Raw genomic sequence first — 22,968 nt, forward strand, 5'->3', positions numbered from 1 at the left:
ATGTTGTAAAGTAAGAAAAACAGAATAAAGAAATTATTACATAAACAGAGTATGTTTTACATATAGGAAAAGCCGATTTATTTTTAAGGATTATCCTGCGTCGTCTTGTTTAGTGTAAAGATTAATCAACACATGTTATGATGTTACTTTGTTGGATTGGTTGGTTTCACGTAATAAAGCTTGAGCATCTTAGTGTGTGGACATTACTATATAATTCGGTGTATACAATGACCTACAATGTTATTTTCATGATAAGCTAAACGGGAAACGGACAGGGAATACTGATGAAAAATAGTATGGGCGGAACGTGAATCCTATGTATGATAGTTGACACGTTTCTGTTAAGTACCAATATTTTATTAATTTTAAATAATTTTGTACACGCATGTAGGTTTGTGTCTGCTTGCATATAAAAGATGTAAAATGAAATATTGATTTATTGCAAAATCTAGGATTGTTCCCTTGGAACGTATTCATAAATTTAGCAACTTGGAAGTTCAATTGGGCGAGCATTTAGCGTAATCTCTCCTACGGTTGATGACGAAAGCAAGCTCTGTGTCTGTGTGTTCGCTTGTATGAGCGATAACTGTCGAATGGGTTAATCTAGAGAGTTAAAATTTGATGTAATACTCCACCTCTACTACCTCTACACAAACAGTCATAATGGTAAACATAGATCCATTGGAGACGCTCTCTGGCCAGGATGTTTGCTGTGTGGCGATAACTGTCGAATGGGTTAATCTAGAGAGTTAACATTTGATGTAATACTCCACCTCTACTACCTCTATACAAATAGTCATAATGGTAAACATAGATCCATTGGAGACGCTCTCTGGCCAGGATGTTTGCTGTGTGGCGAACGCAAAGCCTCCCATGTCCGAAGCCTGTCGTGGGCCTAACCTTGATCTATAATACTATACTTATTAATAGGATAATTAAGTAGTGTACGTTTGTAGAATCCTATCGAATGTATACTCTTAGGATCTATTCTATTTATACATCTGTTATCGTACTGACCTATTATAACAATGTAAAATATCCTCATAATTTATTTTTAGGCATGTTTCATTATATGAGCTTATGAAACAATATGTTTACTCAAATAATAACAGTACAACATATTACTCTATCTTAGTTTTAGATATGGAGTAAAGAATACTAATATTTAGACAGGAAAAGGAATAGTGTTGTTCCGAAATGTTATTACCACGCGTCTACACTTAACGTTCTTCGAAAAGGAATGTTACTTTTATAACCCACAATAATATCAAGTAATAATAACGGCGCACGAATAACTACATATAAATTACGATAGACATTATTTTAAAATTTGTAATAATTGTTGGTTATTTGTCATACGAAATATTTTTTCATGTTTACGGCTGTATAATAAATAAAATATAATAACGTAGAACAAGTCGTATTAAAAGAAATGTCGTATAATAAATATAAACAAAACTGCACAATTTCTACTCATAGGTATTTCATCGCCCTGATGATAATTTTTTGTTTAATCGCTTGCACTATAAATGCAAATAAGGATTAATAAACTAAAGTAACATTAAAAATATTAGGTTGTGGGCATTTTTATATATTCACAATTAATTTTTATGAGATCATTGAGCATTTGAAAAGTATGATCATGCATAACATTGTTTTTAAATTCCTATTGCCATGGATTACCTAGCAAATATTTTATTTTTGCACAGGTTAGTTCAATAGAACATAAAGTATGATCATGCATAACATTAATTAAAAATCCTATTGCAATAATTATTATCTAGTAAATATTGTATTTTGGGATATATTAGTTCCATAGAATATAAAGTAGTAAAAAGAAAACAGATTATTGATGGTGAAGAAATTTTCAAATCATGCATTACTTATGTCTACATATAATATTTTCGAGATTTGAATAGGGAACTCTCTGTGTCTGGGACGTTAAACATTCCGTAACTTTAAATAATTGAAAATAATTTAATTAAATACTTTGAGGTGAATGTAGTAGGGAAAACATCTAAATTAAGCTTCTGCAGTCAGCCGTTTGGCCGCTAGATATTTATGACGTGTAATACAAAATAGTCTTTATATAAGCAAACAAAGAACTATTGCAATAGTAATCAGCAGCAATATCAAGTGCAAGAGTGAGGAAAAGTAATAAAGTGTGATACAGAACACATTTTTCTGAATGCAGCATTAGTAGGTACCATTGAAGTTATAGTGGTGAGACACACCATGTACAATTCTGTAGAATCTTGGAATAGGGTCATTGGCCCTAATAGGCTTGTGAAACTCATAGCTGTGGAACAATGGTCCTGACAGAACACAATTCTGAGCTTTCAAATTTCTTGAGATTTGTTCTAAAATAACAAGAATTTGAATATTCGTAACTGATTATTGAAAGGTAACCAAATGGCCTCTTAAAGCATATTCTTACTTTTGATTTTAAACAAATTTCGTGTTATATAAGCCAATCTAAATGTTATACATATTTATATTAGGTACAAACTATGTAGATTCGTGCTTGTGTTTTATGTAGATTTGTGTATTTACCATATTCAGTGACTAGTTTTGTTTGTGTTTAAGAACGGTTCTTGTAATTTGAGATATTAGTAAGTTATGTAAATATAGAATCAATACTTGGCGTGGAGAATTTACTCTGGTAATAAAAGAATAGTTTGAGTACGATCTGTATTCAGTTAATTCTATTATTTGTTTTGCCAATATTAAAATTTTACTAATACACATATGCCTTATGTCTCCGTATAAAAGAATAATAAAAAATATATAAATTTAGCGTATTAATAGAGTAGTATTATTTAATTTTATATTTTCAAGACTATAGATTACAGTATAATATTACATCCACAGATAGGGTAACTGGTAATATTCAAATCTGTTACAGTCCATTTGGTTAAAAATAATATCCATATACATTTTAGGCACATTTTAAGTAGAGTTCATATTCTGTTTGGAAATATCCTACAAATAATTATATAAACTTCTGCCAATTTGATCATAAGTATTTTTATAAAATATAACGAGAAGTATTACCGAATATTTCATGCAAACCTACTCTGAACTTTTTTACTCGACTTACTGAAATAGGTTAACAGAAAATGCTGAATACTTTACAACAAACATACGTTTCATTTGATATAATACTTTATATATAAAATAAATAAACCGTAATAAAATTACATATATATTTAGTGGCTGAAGATAAAACCTGAAGAGGCGGGAATCACCAGCTTTGTTTTTCATAATCGTTTATCAAGCCAAATTTCTCAGTTAATCAGGTGAAATTTGGTATATTTCACCAGTTTCGATGACGTCACTTATTGGGGAGGGTAAGTACTACCCACCCGGTGACGAAATCAATACCCTTTAGTGTCTGGTGATTCCGCCAGAGCTTCGTTACATCGACCGCCACGCCGCACCGGACCCACCCGATCACCCACGAACACACCCGAACAGAATTTATTCCTCAGAAATTTTCTACCGTAGGTGTAAAGACATTGTATGAGTTGAATTTTCACATTCTAGCAAGATAAAACAGGGTTTAGTGGTTCTTAGTGTTCAGATTTTGTACATAAGTGTGAGCATACATAAATAGGGCCATCGTAGATTTGAATTTAGTGAATCACAGATCTATTTTGTGATCGTGGTGAAGGTTTTTCTGTACAAATGTGTAAAATATGCGATTTAAAGTGAAAAATGTAATGACTGGAGAAAGGTAGGTGGGTAGTAAGTAACTAGACCGTTCAATATTTTAGTTCCATAAGTAGTTCAAATTCAGCTAATAATCATTTGGCTTAAGTGTCTATCACTTCAGAGACTTGTCTTTTATAATGTTTGTAGGTTTTCATGCATAATTTAGATCAAGATTCACAGTGATGTTATAGATATCGTAAACAATATTTAGATTAAACAAGTTCCCCACTTTGAGTTGCAAATCGTAGGGCTCTATTTATGAACTTGGGATTATTAATTTAGATTGTAACGAAAAACTGTCAGCTCATTTTAAAGCTAGCGCACATTACCAATAGTTGAAAAATAAAAAAAATAAATTTTTGAAGTCTCTTTTTTGATTAATATTTACAGAAATTCCGTTAACCCACAAATTGTACAATTAACGAATATAAATATACTCGCTTAATTAGTTTTCCTAAGATAAAGTGCGAAAATGTAGACACAGATTTAAAACATGTGAATTTACACTAGAAAGGGGCGAAGTTCGAGGGGGGAGGTGTTTCCCCAATTGAAATGGATCCAACAAGTTCCAAAATGGCGGCCTTAATCAACCCTAAATGGGGCACGGGAATTTGTAAAAAGGAGGCACATAATATATCTGCTTTCGTAAAGGCATCCTTGAAAAAAATTAGGTTTAACAGTGATTAAGACACTACTGTTGGGATCGTTCGCAGAAATTTACAATAGATAACCAATAAAATAAAAAAATACTTGTATTAAAAACTTATTATTGAAGAGAAAGGCTGTTACTATTAATAAAACCTTATTATTAAACCATACTTGTAATAAATCTGTCTGCAGAATATAAAATACAGTATCGACCGAAGCTTATTTTAAACTTCATGATTTTATTTCTTACACCGGTGAACTAGTAATTTTCATTAGTAATAATTCATTTGATTCTTCACAGTCTTATATATCAGCTGTCTAATCAATTTAGGATCTAAGATTCAGTAAATTATTAAAACTGCCGTAATGATAAATATTCTACTGTCCTCTTATAATATGCAGTGTTTTATATAAGATTGAAATTCATTATTATTTTATCTATGCCCTAAACCAGAACGAATTCCTTAACAAGCTTCCTTAGTTCATCTGCAAAACGTGCAGAAAGTAATGATCGTAACTTTGTGTAATGTGGTTTAACATATAGTCGTACGTGTTATAGTTTTTATATTGTTTATGTTAATTAATCAGAAAAACTTCGTTAAATAATAATAATAATAAATTTGTAAATCAAATGACGGTAAAATACTTATAAAACATCTATCAATGGAAGGAAACATAAAAAACGTTATTTAGAGGCGCGTTATAATAAAACAGGCCTTGTATGTGCTGTTTTTGGAAAGCTTCAATTCAAATCCGAAATTTACGAAAATATTTAGTGTTTGTATCTTGAATTTCTTTGTTACGTGGGTGTGTAAAAGGGGTTGAACGATTTTATGTCTATTGTTAAAAAAACAGGTCGTACCACGAGAGTAACAGAGTAACTTTTAGATGTTACCCTGTTTTGGGAGTTATCTACCATTATTTTGTGAATTTTATAACATTGTTTAGAGTTATGACCAAACAAATTAAATTAAACACTTTGGTATTAAGAGATTCTCTTTGACCTTCAGGCACCTTGTGTTCCATGATTTCGAATTATTATCCTATATATGTCTGTATAATTATATTATATTTTTTTATAATTGGATATATTTAGTCAGACAGTTTTATGAACGTTAGACTTTATTTGCTTACTTAGTCTTTTTTAAGTTTTCTTATAACATTTTTATTAGCTATTCGGTTAGCTTAACAAAATTAATAACACATTATTAATATTCATACAGTTATAATATCTACAGCTTAATTGATATTGTAATCAATAAGTCGTTTTAAATTTTCACATGTTGTTCCATTTAAATATTTTCCTATCGTGTAACTAAAAAGTTCCCTAGTAAGTTCCTGACTTCCAAGTTTCTCATTTCAGATTCAATTTTTGTGTCTACTATACCGTACACATTTTCTTGAACTCAATTTAGTGGAAGATAAAACGAAATATTGTTATTTGGGTCTGGAAAAGCTTTTTATTTATTTATTACCTATGCCAAATTTATGTTTTGTATAGTAAAAACAGGAATAATTGTAGTGTGTGCTACAGACTGATCATTAATTACTTGGGATATTAACGTTAGTAGTTTGGTACAATCTACATATTTAAATACTTCTATTAATTATATGTCGTCATCATTATGTTTTGAGAATTATTATGGTTAATTTTTCCAGAGATAACTTTTACTTCTGTACTAAAAGGGCACAATGTATGAAAAAGCAATTTGTTTAATATTATCAATCTTTCGGAATTTGATTTAAGTGGCTGCTGATTAAATAATAGCCTAATTGTTTTGAAATCCATTTTTTATGAGTTATGTAACTATAAAAATACATAAAAAGCTCTAATCTTTATAATTTTATTTAGCTTTTTATTTTCTCTCTGTAAGACCCAATTTTAAATCACTTAATGTTCTGACCCATCGGACTTGGTGGGTTAAGTGACCTGCAATTTTATCAGAAAGAACTCTAGCCATGTACTTCTAAGGAAAATGCCATGTACTGTTAGGGAACCTAATACTGTCACAAAGAAATTGTTGCTGTTTTTTTTATCTTAAGAAGCACTATATTTGTCTAACTATTGTACTTATAACGTGTTAATAATGTGTTTTGAACGAATAAACGATTTGTTTATTTGAAAATGCAAGAGCGGTTTATCAGTCCATGTGATAAAGAATGCTACAAGAAGAACAATGGCAGTACACACCATTATTCATGCCTATAATTTATATGCGTGTCGTGTTATCTATTGTACCATCGCTACTAAACACTAGATTCGTTTATCTTGGTAGTACAGTTTTAACAGTAGAAAACCAACTAAATACAAATTAAAGACTAGACAATATTTTAGTGGAAACATCTAAATTATGGGAGTAAGTTACAATGAAAATTTTGAAAAATAAATCTTTTACATTTATTTACATTTTATGAGTAAAAGTTTGTTTTAAATTATAAAGTACCAACGAGCAAAGAGAAAACGGCACCACACATGTTCCCCACATTCTGTATTGATGGGTATTTAAAGGAACACAATACAGCTATGGGATGGAAAGAATCAGCAGTAGCAGAGTTGCTGGAATCTGCAACTGTTAGCGAAAAATCAGATTTCACACATGGAATTTATACGTAAGTTGAGGTTCGTGAAATTTTGGTATCAGGGCCTTCCAGAAAGACGGATTTTGTTACAGCAAGTCAAACGCTCTTACCGAGAATAGAAGTATGAGTAACTTTTCGTGTGAAACTCTGCGTCACGGAGTGGTTCGAACTACAAAATCGATTGAACCTACGCTTAGTTGAATACTTAAATGTCATCTCTTAGGCTCATAGAGTGTGCTTACTGTTGTTTCGAATTTGTTTAGTCTCTTCAGTATGTCAGTAATACCATTCTCGTAGCTTGGATTCGCTAATCATTGGGCGATAAAAGCGGTCGACTCGCTTTTACAAACTCCGTCTTTCTGGAGTGCCCTGATTTCAAACCTTCTTTAAGTGACTGAATACTTACCTCAACTTACGCATAAATTCTAAGTATGAATATCTGATATTTAGCTAAGCATTTGCAGATTCCAACCCCTCTGATACTCTGGTGACAGATTTCATTCACCCAGGGAGGTGAAGAGCAAGGCACATTATCCTTGCTTAACGAACGATCTCTCCATAACAATATCAAATACCGGTTTGAATCGGAAGCAGATATATACGTAGCCGTATATTTTGTATAAAATTATTTTACCAACTTGAGTGTATCCGCTTTAAAAATATCTAAACTAACATTCTTTCATTAAAAAATACGACGCAATTATAGTATTAAATACATTTTCCACATAAAAGAGGAAGTTGGAGAGAAAATTATGTAAATAAAGACTTACACTCTAATAGTATACATCGGAAAACCTATTTAACCGGTATCAATCAATAAAACGTACCGCGACGGTAGCAGTTCAAATGAATATTGTACACAATGTTTGCCTCAATTATTTCAATTCGGCACAGACATTCATTCATTACTGCCGTGTCCTTCGATACTTCGTTGTGTCAATTCATAAAAAAATCCTACGATGTCTCTTTTAGAGGCTATGACATGTTTTTCTTGTAAATATAGATTTTTAACGGCCACCGTTGAATTTATTTCCCGTAATGACAACATCTAAACTTAGGATAACGTTGAGACATTTTCCAGACTTCTTAGTGACTCCAAATAACAGTTATGTTTTATTTACATATTTGCAAGATTTATGCATTATGCAGGAGAACGTTGAAAATGAGAAGTTTCTCGATAGTCATATAAACGTGGTTGGTAAAACTTAGATATGGTGAATAATTTATCCTCGAAGGCCGAGCATGATCTCTTGGGTGTGGACAGCGATACAGGATTAGATCGCGGATATGGAAATTTCTGCCACTGACTATAGAGATTATTAGACCTCGCCAAGGGTGTGATAACACCTGTGTTTGCAGGAGTCCCCGAGCTACCGAATTGGTGTAGTCACTCAGGATTGAGTAGTAAAACAGGAGTTTTCGCAAGACCATGCGTGAATTTTGGGAACGATACGTACTTTATATAGAAAAGTTTGATGGGAGATTCCTTTGTTGGAATCCCGGGCCTAATACAATGAGACTTGGTAATGTGTAGATATAGGATTTTCCTCAGTCGTTACAACACATGTCATCGATGCTTTGCCACATGTTTTCAACACGGAGTTCTGGGATTATCTCGCCTCCAAAAGAATGTTGTTGACGAGGCTGGAGCTCTTCTATAACGAAACAAGAATGCAATTAGAGGATACGTTTTGCCTATAAATCAGACCGACATTCTCAGAGCCATCTTGCTGTCTTAATAAGAGTGTTTGATGACCTATTCTACGGCCAACTATATAAAATAGAAACGTTACTGACAATAAGTCTTTACTTTTTTACACAAAAAAAGTAAAATACTTTCGTACTATTTACTGATATAATGGTTGTTGGGTAGGATTTGTCTATATGATATATATTCTTGTTTATTATCATACGAGTCTGTGTGAATATATTTATATATTGTTTATTTATATGCTATTATAAATTCTTTTAATCTGTAAATACTTATTAAGCACGCGACATGGTCTTCTTAGAATCGTGTATTTGTCTGTCCTGATTAGTATGACGCAGTTACCTTGATTGATTTATTAAACAATTAGTGTTAACATTAGATTTAAAAACAAAAACCTATTCCATGATATAACAACTTTACTAAAATTGTCATTAAAGATAATTGCAAAGATAAGCGTAACAACAAGCGTTTATCTACTGAATTTCAGTACCGTTCCTCGTAATCTTAATACAGACTATGTACAAAGTATAGTGGCAGTGTTGTCTGTGACACTCTTAGCGTTGTGGCGTACACCTAGTAATAGGTATCTAGTCAACAACTTACAGCGATGATGTGAGGTGATGGGGACAAGGGGGATGATGACGTGTGAGCATCGATTGTTCCCCTTTCACCTCTCACCCTCCCCCCGCACCCGTCTCTTCCAGCAATCAAAATGTGCTCTGGAAGCAGAAACTGTATCAGAATTTAATTTAACGTGAATGTTCCACTAACCTTGTTTATCAACAATATATTCAAAACCACGTTCTATATTAAAGGGTACATTTATAGTAGATTGTTTTAAAACTATCCATTGCTTCTATCAACGCTCTGGGTAGGTAATAGTGAATAGCTCTTTATTGATTACTTTCTGATAGATTGAAGTGTTTTATTTGATCTCTCCACGTGACCTCTCCGACTTTTGCTGTGCAATTTTCCTTAGGAGAGTGATCAATTATTTAAAATTCGTGAGATGGGTTTTACTCGATTAATGCTTTTGGTAAAATTTAGTATGTATGTATGTTTTTTACATGTACAAGAAAATTGTTATGTATCTGTTAGTTGTATTTCATAACGAAAATATCCTTAAATTTGGAAGGTATTTCAATTATTTATAAGGAACGTACAATAAAAACACTGTAACATAGTAGCATTAATAAAAATATATTTATTAATTATGCACTGTTACCCCTGGTGGAGATATTCAACCACAAATAATAATGACCAGATTAGTCTTAATTCGTAAATCATAAATATTTAAATGGAGTTCTGCTAAATAATATTACAGTCTACTCATGTTAACAAATTTTTATTTGTTACGTTGTGTGGAGTAATGTTCTTTTCAATTTAATTTTTTTACAAACTTAACCCAACTATTAAGTTATAGTTTTATTCTATATTGTTTTTTAATATCACATATCAGAATGATTTTGCCTACTTAATCCATAATGTATTTCGTGAACCTTAATCGATTTGGTAAATTGCAACAAAAAATAAAATACTTCTTACTCGTATTACAACTAACTAAAACAATTTAATATTCGATTATTTTTCCTTTACACGAACTTACACTTTATTATTTAATTTTTCATCGGTTCACCGAAATCCTCTAAACTGGCGTTTTATATCAATCCGGAGGACATTTTATATCTACAAAGTTAAACCACACTATAAGTAAGCAGAGCCTTTCCTGTAGTTTTGATATAATATTACATCATATCACGTAACCTACTATCATGATAACAAAACATGAACTAATAACTAATAATAATGTAATCAAATTACACTAATATAAACATGAAGAATTAATAACAAAATTACTCAACAGGGTTCAGCAACACATTTAGCGATCTATTTTATGCGTAACATATTTTACTGTAGTTATTATATAAGATGGATATTATAGACTATAATTTTAATTTTATATGTTAGCAATGGCGATTTAAAACCAATTAGTTTATTTAGAACCAATTAAAATTGTATTTGGTGATATCAAGCCTTTCTTCTGCCTGCCCCGGAAGGGGGATTCAACATTTCTTCTTAAACAGTACGATGGAGTTTTTTTCAACGTTACCTTCTTGTAAAACGAACGATACATGTAATAATGTTAGGTGCAGATCACATTGTAGGCCCCGACATCTCTGGTAAAAGAGTGAGCCGTCAAGTAAGAATTATAAAAAGTAATTAAGACTACCGGTAGTGTCGAGATTAAAGCAATGTACTCAGATGTCTCTTTTAATCTTTACGCCACGGAGTACATAAACCGTATACCGCTAAATGATCAACACAAAACTAATAACCACTATCACAGTCAAAATGGTGAATGGAACACAAAGATTACACAATCGCCAATTTAGCTACAACCTCCCCCTCCCGCCACCCCTGTGTCGCACACTACAAATAGACAGCAGTGACAGACAATCCTGACCATTGTCAGTTTTTTATCTCTGTCATTGTTTCGTGCCTACAATACACGCAAAGCTGAATCATAGATGCCGGTGCACTAGAATTATAGTTATTCGTTAAAATATTCACTAATTATAAAATTGAACTTTCTTCTAATAGTCCATTTACTGCATTCGTGACAAGAGAGAAACGTATTGAGCCTTTCACTTTTAAATTTCTATTATTTAACTTTGTTTAGCGTTTGCTAATTATAATGTGGACTCTTTTGAAGATATTATTTAAATATTTATTGAATAAAAGAATGTTTTGTGATATTGCAATTAAAATGTTCTGAAATATATGTCTACTATACGTGTTACCCTAGGCTGGCCGGACCCCATGTAACGGGTTAAACAATTAATAAAATAAGAATAATCCTGACAATAATAGTACTAAGGTAACAGTAATTAAAAATTATATTGGAAAATTGTATGGAAATTATATTGGAAAAGCGTTTTTCCTCCCTTTTTCCCCTGATTCATGCGAAAGTTATCCATCATTGTATGGTAAACTATAGAATGTAATGCATAGACTGTTAACGTTTACCGGCTTTTAGTTCTGTCTCTGTAAAAGTGTATTCCCCCAAAACCTACAAATTAGCAGAAATAACTGGTACACGAAAATGTTAAAATTACTAAAAAAGTATCAACATAGTAAAATGATAACGATTACTAAGACAATACTGTTTTTTTTTATCACATTACGTGCTGGTTAGAAAGCTAACTGTAGAGTGTGGAGTGTACGACAATGAATCCAAGTATTTTATTAAAAAATAACCATTTGTTTACAATGCAGTTCTTTTTTATACTCTCTAGCTAAAGCTATTTGAGACGTAAATGTAAGAAAAAACGTATAAATATGTGTTACGTATGATTGTATATTATTAGGGTGGATGGTTCTTATCATATACGTTTAGGCTATCTTATCCAAGTCTCCTATCTTAACTATCCTAATAGGTTGTGACTCATTATCTTTCTTCATCATAATCTTACTGCCATTGAACTATACATACTTGTAACCAACTTTGTCTTTCATTTCCTCAGCTCTTTTCATGAGATCAGAATATTTGTCACAATAAAGTTGCTGCACCCACAATATTGCTTCTCACACTCAAGTTCAAGTCTAAACCTGAACTTCAATGAGTTGGTTTCAACCTGTTACATTCTATCAATTAAGTTGTTAATTGTCTCTTCTAGTTTACTTACCAAAGTGACTATGGTATTAATTCTTGACGAAATCTTCTTCTCCTGTCTTTTAAACATTTCTTCGGAGACTTCTTCAAGGCTAGATAGATAGGGTCGTCACTTTCTATTTCCTCTTCTTGATCTACACTTCCCGACCTTGTTTCAATAGTGGAGGGTTTGCAGAGTGAACATTTCCAAGCGGACTTCTTTTTTTGAAGTTTAGCTTTTCAATTATAATTCTAAAGACCAGCAGTGATGGTGTAATTCGCCTAACAATTTCCACATTCTACAAAGTCGCCATCCCCTCATATTGGTTTTGAACAAATTCGGCAAACCTTGATCTTGGTATTAAAATATCCAAGTTTCAATTTTACAAAAGTTCAACTAGTAAAAAGTATCTGACTAAGGAATGTCTATATCCAATATTTCCAGGCAATATTCTAACCTCAAAGTGAGCCAAACTTTAAAATTTTCAATATCAGTTTAAGATAATTTTATGACTTTTTTAATGAATAATAAATAATTTAATAAATATGATCTGTGGTCACCCATGAAAAATAATATCGATCCACAATTAGTTTTTTTTTTATAATCTAAGTACCTTTAGAATGGAAGCAAGTTGAAGTACTTGTAATTAACCGCACTGCCATATAGTACGTACGGTTAAATAATCTGAGCAACACCAAGATACGATATCGAAATAGTAATTAACTATTGAAACAATATTGATACATACCACTGTGTTCTTTGTAACAAAGTACTATACACTAAGTACTGTTTTACTTTGTATATTAATTTATGAATGAAGAATATTTAAACACTGAAAATTTTAACCATCCTTTAATTGTTGGCTGAACAATTTTTGATTGGATTGGTTCGTCACATTGAACCAAGTCAGAAATAAAATAAATAATCTAGCACACGGATTACTCATGACACAAACAATTTTCCATCGCCCTTTACGTAACGTAATGTTTAGTAATAAAGGTGGCACAACGATACGGTAGCCTGATTAGAATATAGGGATGTCTACTAGATAGTTTCGCATTCTTTGAAATATGAAAAATTGAATTCCAGTAGAATTTTTACTAGTTCAGTATTACCTTTTTAATATTTCCAAATTTTTCTTTTCTTTTCGTGTAGTTAAAAAAAGGTTTCAATGAAGATCATAGAATAGAATAGAATAGAATAGAATAGAATTTATTTTTGAAAATATTACAATAACACATTATATACATTGGTATACATAATGTAATACATCAATAAAGTAAGTAAACAACCAAATGCATACACAATGTACAAACCTAATGAGCAAACTTAAATAAAAATGTAACATTCTTGTAAATAAAATTAAAACAAAAACACTCGTAAATTAAAAGAAATATTTTCAAAAATAACTAGGGCCTCTAGAGGCAAGTGCCTGTGGAGAGGTTCCTTTTATTACAAAAATATTTTTTAGCTCAAAGAAAATTTCAATAAAACTTTGATTTTTTTATAAGCTCCTAAAAAAATTTATTAAAAGTGTGCTGCTGCAGTTACAAAGCAAATGAAAATCCACTTAAATAAATTCAAACTAAAATTTACTGTTACTTTCTTTAATTAACTAGGAATCTATGCAGAGAAGAAAATCTAATTTATCAAAACCCAATAACCACTTCTTTAATGTTTTTGAAAATAACTTTATATTCTCACAACTAATAATTGAAGAAATTATACTAAACATTTTAGGTCCCAAAAAACAATAACTATTTGAAAAAAATGCTAGGTTAGGCTTTGGAACTGGTATTGGTTCTTGCTTTCTTAATTTGTTTTTGTAATTATTTTTTAATTCTGGTAAATTGCCACTTATGACATAAAATATTTTTAAAAACTTTATAAACAAACATATATTTAAGGGGAAGAATATTTAAATCAACAAAAAGAGGAAAAGATTTCTCCATTCTTCGTTTTCGTTTAATCAACCTTATGAATTTCTTTTGTTGAGTTAGAAGTGGCTTTAGATTTGTTTCATAGGCTCCACCCCAACAAAATATTCCATAGTCAAGCCTACTATTGACCAAAGAGAAGTACAGCATTCTTAACACTTCTTCAGTGCAAATGTATTGTAAAAAATAAAAAAATCTTAAAATATTGTTTAGTTTGCGTTTTAAAATTTCAATATGTGTCTTCCAGTTGATTTCTCTATCTAGCATGACTCCTAAATATTTTAAATTTTCGCACTGGGATACTACAGCACAGTTCTGTTGGCACTGACTGTTACTACACAAACAATTGACACATCGATACAAAATTGAATTACTAAAAATTTGCTGATCTGTTTTTAAACTAAAATTGATGTACTTAGTTTTCTCTGGGCTTAATAACATGTTATTTTTTGAAAACCACCACTGCAGTGCTTTAAGGTCTGAATTCATCTCTTGCTCTATATCATCCCAATTATTTTTTACATACGATAAAGCTGTATCGTCTGCAAAAGATGTAATATTTCCATTTAAATTTGAATCACAAAGATCATTTATGTAGATTATAAAAAGTACTGGGCCTAAAACTGACCCTTGAGGTACGCCACATTGTATAAACCCGAAGTCACTAAAAGAATTATTAATTTTGACGCATTGTTTTCTTTTTGTTAAATAGCTAACAAACCAAGAATAAATATTCCCCCGAATACCACATCCGTATAACTTTTGTAAGAGAATTGTGTGATCTACAGTATCAAACGCTTTTTTAATATCTAAAAATAAACCACTAACTTTCTGCCCTGAATTTATTCCTGTATACACATTATCTATGAAGCTTTTTAATGCTTCATATTTTATCAATTAAGATTATTTGAACTGCATTGTTATAAGGAAAGTACACGTAAATATATTTTACAGATTTGCTCCTCTAAAGTCAACCCTTACATTGGTCAAACTGCATTGTTAAGAAGGAAGTACACCTCATTGCATTTTACTGATTTACTTAAGAGTTTCTGTCGATTTACATTCTGGTCATGTCTAAAATCAATCTTACTAACTCTTAGACCAATAATTACGTTGAGCTGGGCGGTTAATCTTGACTGATCTATTGGAAGAGACTACGTCTTTGAAGGGCTAATTGTCAATTCATACTATTACTTTGGAGTAAACAATTACCTTTGAATACACACAATTTTATGATTTACTCATTCATTTCTACTGACTGTTCCTGAAGTACTCCAACACTTTTATTGTAATACAAAATTTAACTGCTAAATCTTTGACAAGTTTAGATATTATAAATATAAAGCATCACGCACATTAAAAACCTAAAGACATTACATTTATTACATGATATCTTCGATGGTTGCTTATAACAAACGCCTTGGAATAAGTCGTTTTTACGTAATGACATAATTTACCAGTCCAAATACAATCCAACCAAGACTTATAGAAAATATAAACACTAGAAGTTTCATCCATTCATTTAACGTGTGACGTAACAAATTCAGTTCTTCAGCCTAAAACTTATGACAGTAACATTCATTTTGCCCGAGTCATCAAATATGCCTGTCTCTCTTCTGTTATCAGATGCTTCTAAAACTCCAAAGGCTAATCATGTGGAAATTGGTGCTCCTATGTTTTCTCTCCACCCAGATTTTCACATGTTACTTGGACTCTATTTTGCTGAAGATACCATGTTCGAACGAGGCACTTGTCGTGACCTTACTCACTCAGTATCATCTACCTGTCATAAGCAGATGAGCCTGTTGTTAAAGAAGGCTTCTTCGAAATCATTTTTTAAGCGACCCCCAAACATTAGTACTAAGCGAACGCTGAGTTCAGTCCCTTTTCAGTTCCCGCTTAGTGAAGCGTCTGAAACCTAACACTGTCGCAGTCTTGAACCCTGGAATCTGGACTCTGTGTCCGCCACAAACAGTGTCTGATTTAAGAAGCTGCACTAAGCAGCAGTGGAAAAGGAGCTGAAATCAACATTCGCAATGAATTAACTCTTTCCACCATAGCTACGTTATGTGATTGGTACCAACTTAGCTCTTGCAGGTGTAGATAGTATGTGCTCTTATGTTCAAAACTCTGCTACATGTATTTTACTTTGACAAATTAATACAAATGCAAACACTCTATCTACTACTATACGAAATAAATTGTTTATTATTCCTTAGAACAGATACTTATAACATTCTTGACTCTTATTTTAGTTTTTTAATGTCTGTTTTCCTGACATTAACTGAACAGCCCATGGCTAAAATTTCACTGTAAATAGGATCGTGGAGAGTTTTTTGAAAAATGTTGAAAAATCAACTATAAAAGGTTGTGGAGTTGTAGAACCACGTAGATTAATAGTCTCTTTTCGGGTTGACAAGATTGAAAGGTTTATTTACGTCGCTGAGCACTTTCCGGAGCGCCATTAATATGTGAGATCGCCAGCCGCGAAGAGAACGTCTATCGTTATCACACTTTCTTGACCATTTATCGACGTCAAATGTTGACATATGAGCCAATTTAATGAAATAGTAAAATCGCATACTAGTTTCTACTCTCTGGGTGATTGCAATGATGCATCGTACGTATTTTCTCATTTTAATTTTAAATGTATTTTAATCCCAAATTTCACTAGATTTTTTACGAGTATATTATATTAATTTGCAGTTGAAAAATTAATAGGATTAATAGGACCAGTACGTGCTAGAAGGATAACGATATTAAATTACTGTGGGAATCGGACTAAATGGCTCAATGATAAGTTATGGATGGTTATTTGAATTGCGAAAAAGCTAGAATAGTGTTGATTTACTTACATTTAGTACACTTAGGTTTTTGTTTTCTACAATAGTAAAGTTTTATTAAATTAATAATCATAGTAGTGGTATAAATTAGCAACTACAAGATGGCATGTGCTTTAGTATTAAGACAACGTTCTAACCATTGTTTGTCCGATCATTGAGATATGATCTTCAGCTAATTTGCGTTTTTAACTACACAATAATGATGATACGGATAGTTAGATTTTGTGTTTATGTAAAAATTAAATACTATTTGGCGTTAAGGCCTGCAATTCGAACAAATATATTTAAGGCAAACTTTTACTGGAACAATACGTATAAAAACAAAACTTTAGTGACTTTGAAGATAAACAGGAACTGGAATGTGAAAGTTACTGTAGGATAAATTTTTGTCTCCAAATCATTTAGTATATTCAAATGAGTATAACATGGCCATAGTATAACTGTCTACCCACGGGTTGTGCTGTTTAAACGAGTAATGTACGTCGCCTCTGCCTTCAGTCAACAAAATGACGGAAACTTCGTCGTTCAGTCATAAAGAAGGTTATTGACTTTTGGCTTGAGGGTGGCACAGTGTCAAAGGTCAAACCACTCTTTGCTTTAACTGTGACGAAATAAGAAATGTAAAACAATTTCATCAATACATCTTGTATCTTGTTATAACCATACAATTGGATTATAACGTGCTTATTTTGAACGACGAAACCTTATTAAAAATAATGTATCCTGTTATAAGTGAAGTATTACAATTAATGTAGGGCGTGTATTTCAAAGTGTTTAATTTTGAAGTGTAATATTTTGGAAGGAAGTTTGTCAATATTTACCAAATTACGGGTAGCTAAATAGAATTAATTAACATTGTGGTAATTAAAATAGCATGTTGAGGAATACAAAATTTAAAAAGCTGCATATATTACGTTTATGTTTTATTATACGATGTGAGAAGAATAATTTGACTGATAAAGCCCTCGGTATTTTAGGAATACAAATTTCATCATTGCCTTCGTATACAGAACTCATTGTGAAGTTCGTATTTTGTGCCGAAGGAGTCACAGTGTAAAGGAATAATAAATTTCACATGATATGAAATTGGGAATAAAATCTCATTATTAGTATCACTATTCAAAATAATCCGTTATATCGTACTGAAATAGCATAAATCTCATATAATTAGGCCGAGAATATATACACTTACAGATCAGTTCGCAGTACATGTCACCGATGTAGAATATAGTACAGTGCAATAAATCCAGTCAGTGTATCTCTGTCAGTGTAAATGTACAGTACAATTTATATCATTGCATTGTATTATTGAAATACGTTATTTATATAGTGTGTTGAAAACCAACTATCAGACTCGTCAATAAATATTATATCAGCGTCACCATACTCAGTCCGACTAATAGGTCCAAGTAGCGACTTTCTCAGTCTTGCAGTGATGTAAGTACTAATTTTGTGTGTCTGTCGGTCTGTTGTAGTTGTGTCAAGCTAAAACATATGATCTGACATATGATCTTATTTTTAACCCTTTCGATAAGCTCTCATTTCGACGTTCAAAACCATCACAACTGACGATTGAATTCTTTTTTGAAGAAATGCCTTTACTGATTGTGAGAAAAACCTGTTTGTGAGCTTACACAATTCAAATTGGCTCTCGGCTTCTACTCTCGAACCAAAAAGTTATATACGTGAAATTAAAAGTTACCCACAAACTAACCAATTAAGGTAAAATAACGCGTAGCACATTAACATTTTACTTGTTGAATTCTGTTTATATACAGTTTACGGACAATAACTTTTGTTTCAATAACAAGAAAAATGAATACCGGTTTTTTTTATTTTCAAACAAACAACAACTTTGAAAATTCATAAATCGGAAACTTGTGCATTCATTAATTCAAAATTTTATACAGTTAGGCCTACAAGTTTAAGTGTACTGTTTTTGAGTATGTTTTTAGAATAATGTAAAAAAGATTTTACTAAATTACCATCATAAATGTTATTCTTTACCGGGCGATTCGAACATTTCGGTAATAGTCACGTTATGGGGTTCTCATAGTTGGTTGAGATTGTTATCTGTTTAAAATATTAATTAATTTTTGGTATACATTACATAGTAACCAAAATGGAAATTTAAAACAAATGCCATGATGGTAATCTTTAAATTCGTCTTGATTCAGGCATATAATTAACCTATCCATGGGTAATGTAAGATTTCCTTGTATAAAGTTGACGGTAGTAGGCAGCTTCTCTCGTGTTGTTACTCAATAATTCTGAAAACAATAATATTCCGAACTTGTAGAGTACGAAATAACTATTTAAAAAGTGTTGTACATGACCTCAAAATTTTAAAATTCTTATCAATCTTGCGTTACGATACTAGTTGAAATATTACCTACGCATTTACGTACTTTCATTGGGCGAATGTTATTACTCAAGATTTTAAACTTCTTACGGGTTTTTATGAGGAGTCAGTGTATGGAAACTGTTACTGAATGGGACTGGTTTGCAAACTTAAGGTAATGCATATATAATACGTAGCTCACTATTTCCATACAAAGTTTGTTTGGCCTAGAAAATGAGAAACGTTGGCGCTTTGTTTTCTGTTGAAAATTAATAAAACGAGAGACACGATTTTATGGCGTGATTACTGTATGCCATAAACCTGGCTGTTAAATGAAAAAGTCTTTAATAAAATTATTTTGTCTTTTGGAGGCATTTTGTATTTAGGTACATTGGTTTTTGTCACAGCTTGAGACAATATTTTGTAGTTGCAGCAGTTTAAAACCATTATAGTGTAACAATTTCTTGTAACAGATTCTATTTTGTATTGGAATACCTCAGATAATTATGGTCAGCTCGGATTGGTGTCAAAGATCGGCTGATTCGTTTCCCTGGAATCCAGATTATTTGCGATAGTTTGTTCAGAGGTCTAAACCGTTAAAATAACCCTGTGATTAAAAGGACGTAGCTGAAAAGTTGAACTTGGCTTAGGCGTAAAGCCGAAGTCCGCACTGGATGACGTAACACATCATCGCTAACCTTCGTGTATAACTAATTTAGAAACAGAAGTACAAAATTGTAAGCAATGAATGCCGACATATATGGTTGGTCGAAATATTTTATCATAACCTACGAACGCATTTTAACATAAATTTCTGGTCCACAATGTATATTATTTGCTTAAAATCTGTTCCTGGTTATTTTTCAGTTTTAATTGTGATATTTAAATATTTAAATTGTGATATTTAAATTTAATCCTGAAACCAAAATGCTATTTCTGTTACAGATGTTTTCTTGAAGTAGATGTAGAATATGCTGAAAATCAAAGGATTGAAAAAGAAAAAGAAGGGCAAAAAGGGAAAGCATAAGGAAGACGACCTTTTTGATCCAGAAGAACTAGAACAGTATCGTAGAGAACACCAACAAAAGTTAGAAGCTGGTGAAGCTTCAGAAACTGCAGGTGAAGGTACTTCGTCTACAGAAAAAAGTGAAGAGTGGAAAAAGTTCCAAGCTCTTACAGCTGGTGTAGATGACATTCTCAAGAAAACCCAAGGTGACCTAGATCGTATAAAATCTACAAGTTATTATCAGCGTAAACCACCTGGACCCTCAAATACTGAAGTTGAAAAGGATACAAAAAATACACAGCCTGAAGCAAAGTCAACGAAGTGGACTAGATTTGCTGAAGACGGTTCTGTTATCGAAGAGGAACCAGAACAAAAACAAGAAAATAAAGTTGAAGAAGTTAAACAAGAGGTAGAAGATCAGCCCCCAGTAGAAGAAGAAGAGGAAGAAGAAGAAAGTGAACAGGATGAAGATATTTTTGACACTTCTTACGTAGATGTGGTCGCAAGTGGTGACGTAAAACTAGCCTATATTCCTGACAGTCCAACTGAAGAAGAAGCTGGCCCAGATCCATTTGACACATCGATCGTTGATAAAGTAATAAAAGTTGATCCAAAGAAACGAAATCTTGTAAGTTTAGGATGTGCTGTTGAGGTTCTCACGGGTAAAGTAGACAAAGCTATTCCAGTTGTTGAATCTCTACCAAAAAGTAGGAAAAGACCTAAAAAGCAAGATCTTCTGCTTGGAAGTTTTGACGAAGTTGAAACAACAAACGAGCCAATAAATGTAATTGACGAGCCACAATTGAAATCAATTCTTGATGAAGAGTCAGAATTCGTATCAGAAGAAATCGATCTTTCAATAAACCTTGCAACAACATTACCTCAACCAAGCCCACTGGTAGAGAGAAAAGACCTTTCAGTTACAGAAAACAAAGAGCAACATTTATCTAAGTCTATTGTTGAAGAATTTGATGTTGTTGGACAGGTAAACGCAGATACGATCCCTAATCTTGAACTCGATGACGAATTAGATGATGAATTCGCTGCACTAGCTCAAGAATCGGTTTTAAAAGAAACTATTAAAGATTCATTTGAGGCAAGTCATAATCTTGAAGAAACACTAGAAGATGTTGATGGTATAGATCCTTTTGATACAACTTTTGCTGCAAATGTTTTACCAGGTAAGTATGAGTTAAGACTGATAGAAGAGGAAATTCTTTTGAAAGAACACGATTTTCCCAAGACCACTTTGCCAAAGTACTTGGAAGATATACCAAGTGTCCGTTTGAATGATGCTACAAATGAACACAATTTTCTTGAGGAAGACCAAACCCCATTAAGTTTTAAACATCGAGATCTGCTTGGAGGAAGTACAACTGACCTATCAAAAATCAGTGATTGTCCAATAGAACCAGTGATACCAAACGAAAGAAGTGAAGAACTAACATATTCAGATCCTTTCGATACCTCGGTTGTTAACGACCTCGTAGCACCAGGAAAAACAGAATTAAAGTTTCTTGAGAAGGAGTTATTGGATGGTGTAATATCTCATATAGAAGGTGACGAAATATTTGATCCTAGAGCTGAATCACCACCCAGATCGACAAAGCCCGCTGTAAGACCAGATCAATTACCGGTTGGAGAGAAAAGGCTCTCTATCCCTAAAGTAGTTGCATTTAATATTGAAACCCTTCAGACAGAAACAGACCTTCTAGCCGTTGATCAAGACGAAAATTCAAAAGTAAGCAAACCTCTTACTCCGTATTACGCTAATCCAGAAGAGGTAAACAATAGACCAAGTTGTGAAAGTGAAAGCAATTTTGTTGATCCCTTCGACACATCCTTTGTGTCTCACGCTCCTGGAAAAGCTGAACTAAAATTAATTGAAAGCGAATTAATTGTTGAGACTGCACTAAAACACAGTCTATCGGATCCTGACTTCAATCCTAGACAAGATATAGAGAAAACTAAAGATAATAACCCTATACCACCTCAACCCCCTTCTACTCTTCCTGTAAAAGCTGTCTATCAATCACCTGAAAAGTTACAACCAGATTTCCTTACAGAGGACACGGACATTACTGTGAAACTACATACCCCTGTTGTGCCCAAAAAAATAGAGGAAGACTTGGATAAATTCGATTACGTAGATCCTTTTGATACATCTATTGTGAATGATGTACTTCCTGGGAAAGCAGAATTGAGGCTTCTTGAAAGCGAACTTATACACTCAGATTCAGGTGTTGAACCATCAATAAAAAGAAGCTATACGGATCCAGACTTTAACCCTAGACATTCTCCAGAAAAGGAAAAAGAACCCGAGGAAGTAATCAATAACTTTATAGATCACTCGGAAGATATTTCTGTGGCAGAAAAACCTCTTACTCCGCAATCTGCTGTGAACAGTAAAATATCATTTGAGCTTGGTGATGACATTGATCCTTTTGATACGTCTTGCGTTGATAATTTAGTTCCAGGAAAGGCAGAGCTTAAACTGTTAGAGTCAGAACTATTTAACTGAGTTGAATAAAAAGA

At 32.4% G+C, this 22,968-nt stretch overlaps 1 protein-coding gene across 1 annotated transcript; it reads left to right on the top strand.

Moving 5' to 3' along the window:
- Window positions 1-3,474: 3,474 nt before the first annotated feature.
- LOC124356974 (protein stoned-A) lies at window positions 3,475-22,954 on the top strand. The gene is made up of 2 exons (XM_046808319.1): window positions 3,475-3,736; window positions 20,373-22,954. Exon 2 carries the CDS (start codon window positions 20,399-20,401, stop codon window positions 22,952-22,954), a length of 2,556 nt encoding a protein of 851 aa, XP_046664275.1. The 5' UTR covers window positions 3,475-3,736; window positions 20,373-20,398.
- Window positions 22,955-22,968: the final 14 nt, after the last annotated feature.

Source organism: Homalodisca vitripennis, chromosome 3, assembly GCF_021130785.1.
Source record: "Homalodisca vitripennis isolate AUS2020 chromosome 3, UT_GWSS_2.1, whole genome shotgun sequence".
In the NCBI taxonomy this organism is placed as follows: domain Eukaryota; kingdom Metazoa; phylum Arthropoda; class Insecta; order Hemiptera; family Cicadellidae; genus Homalodisca; species Homalodisca vitripennis.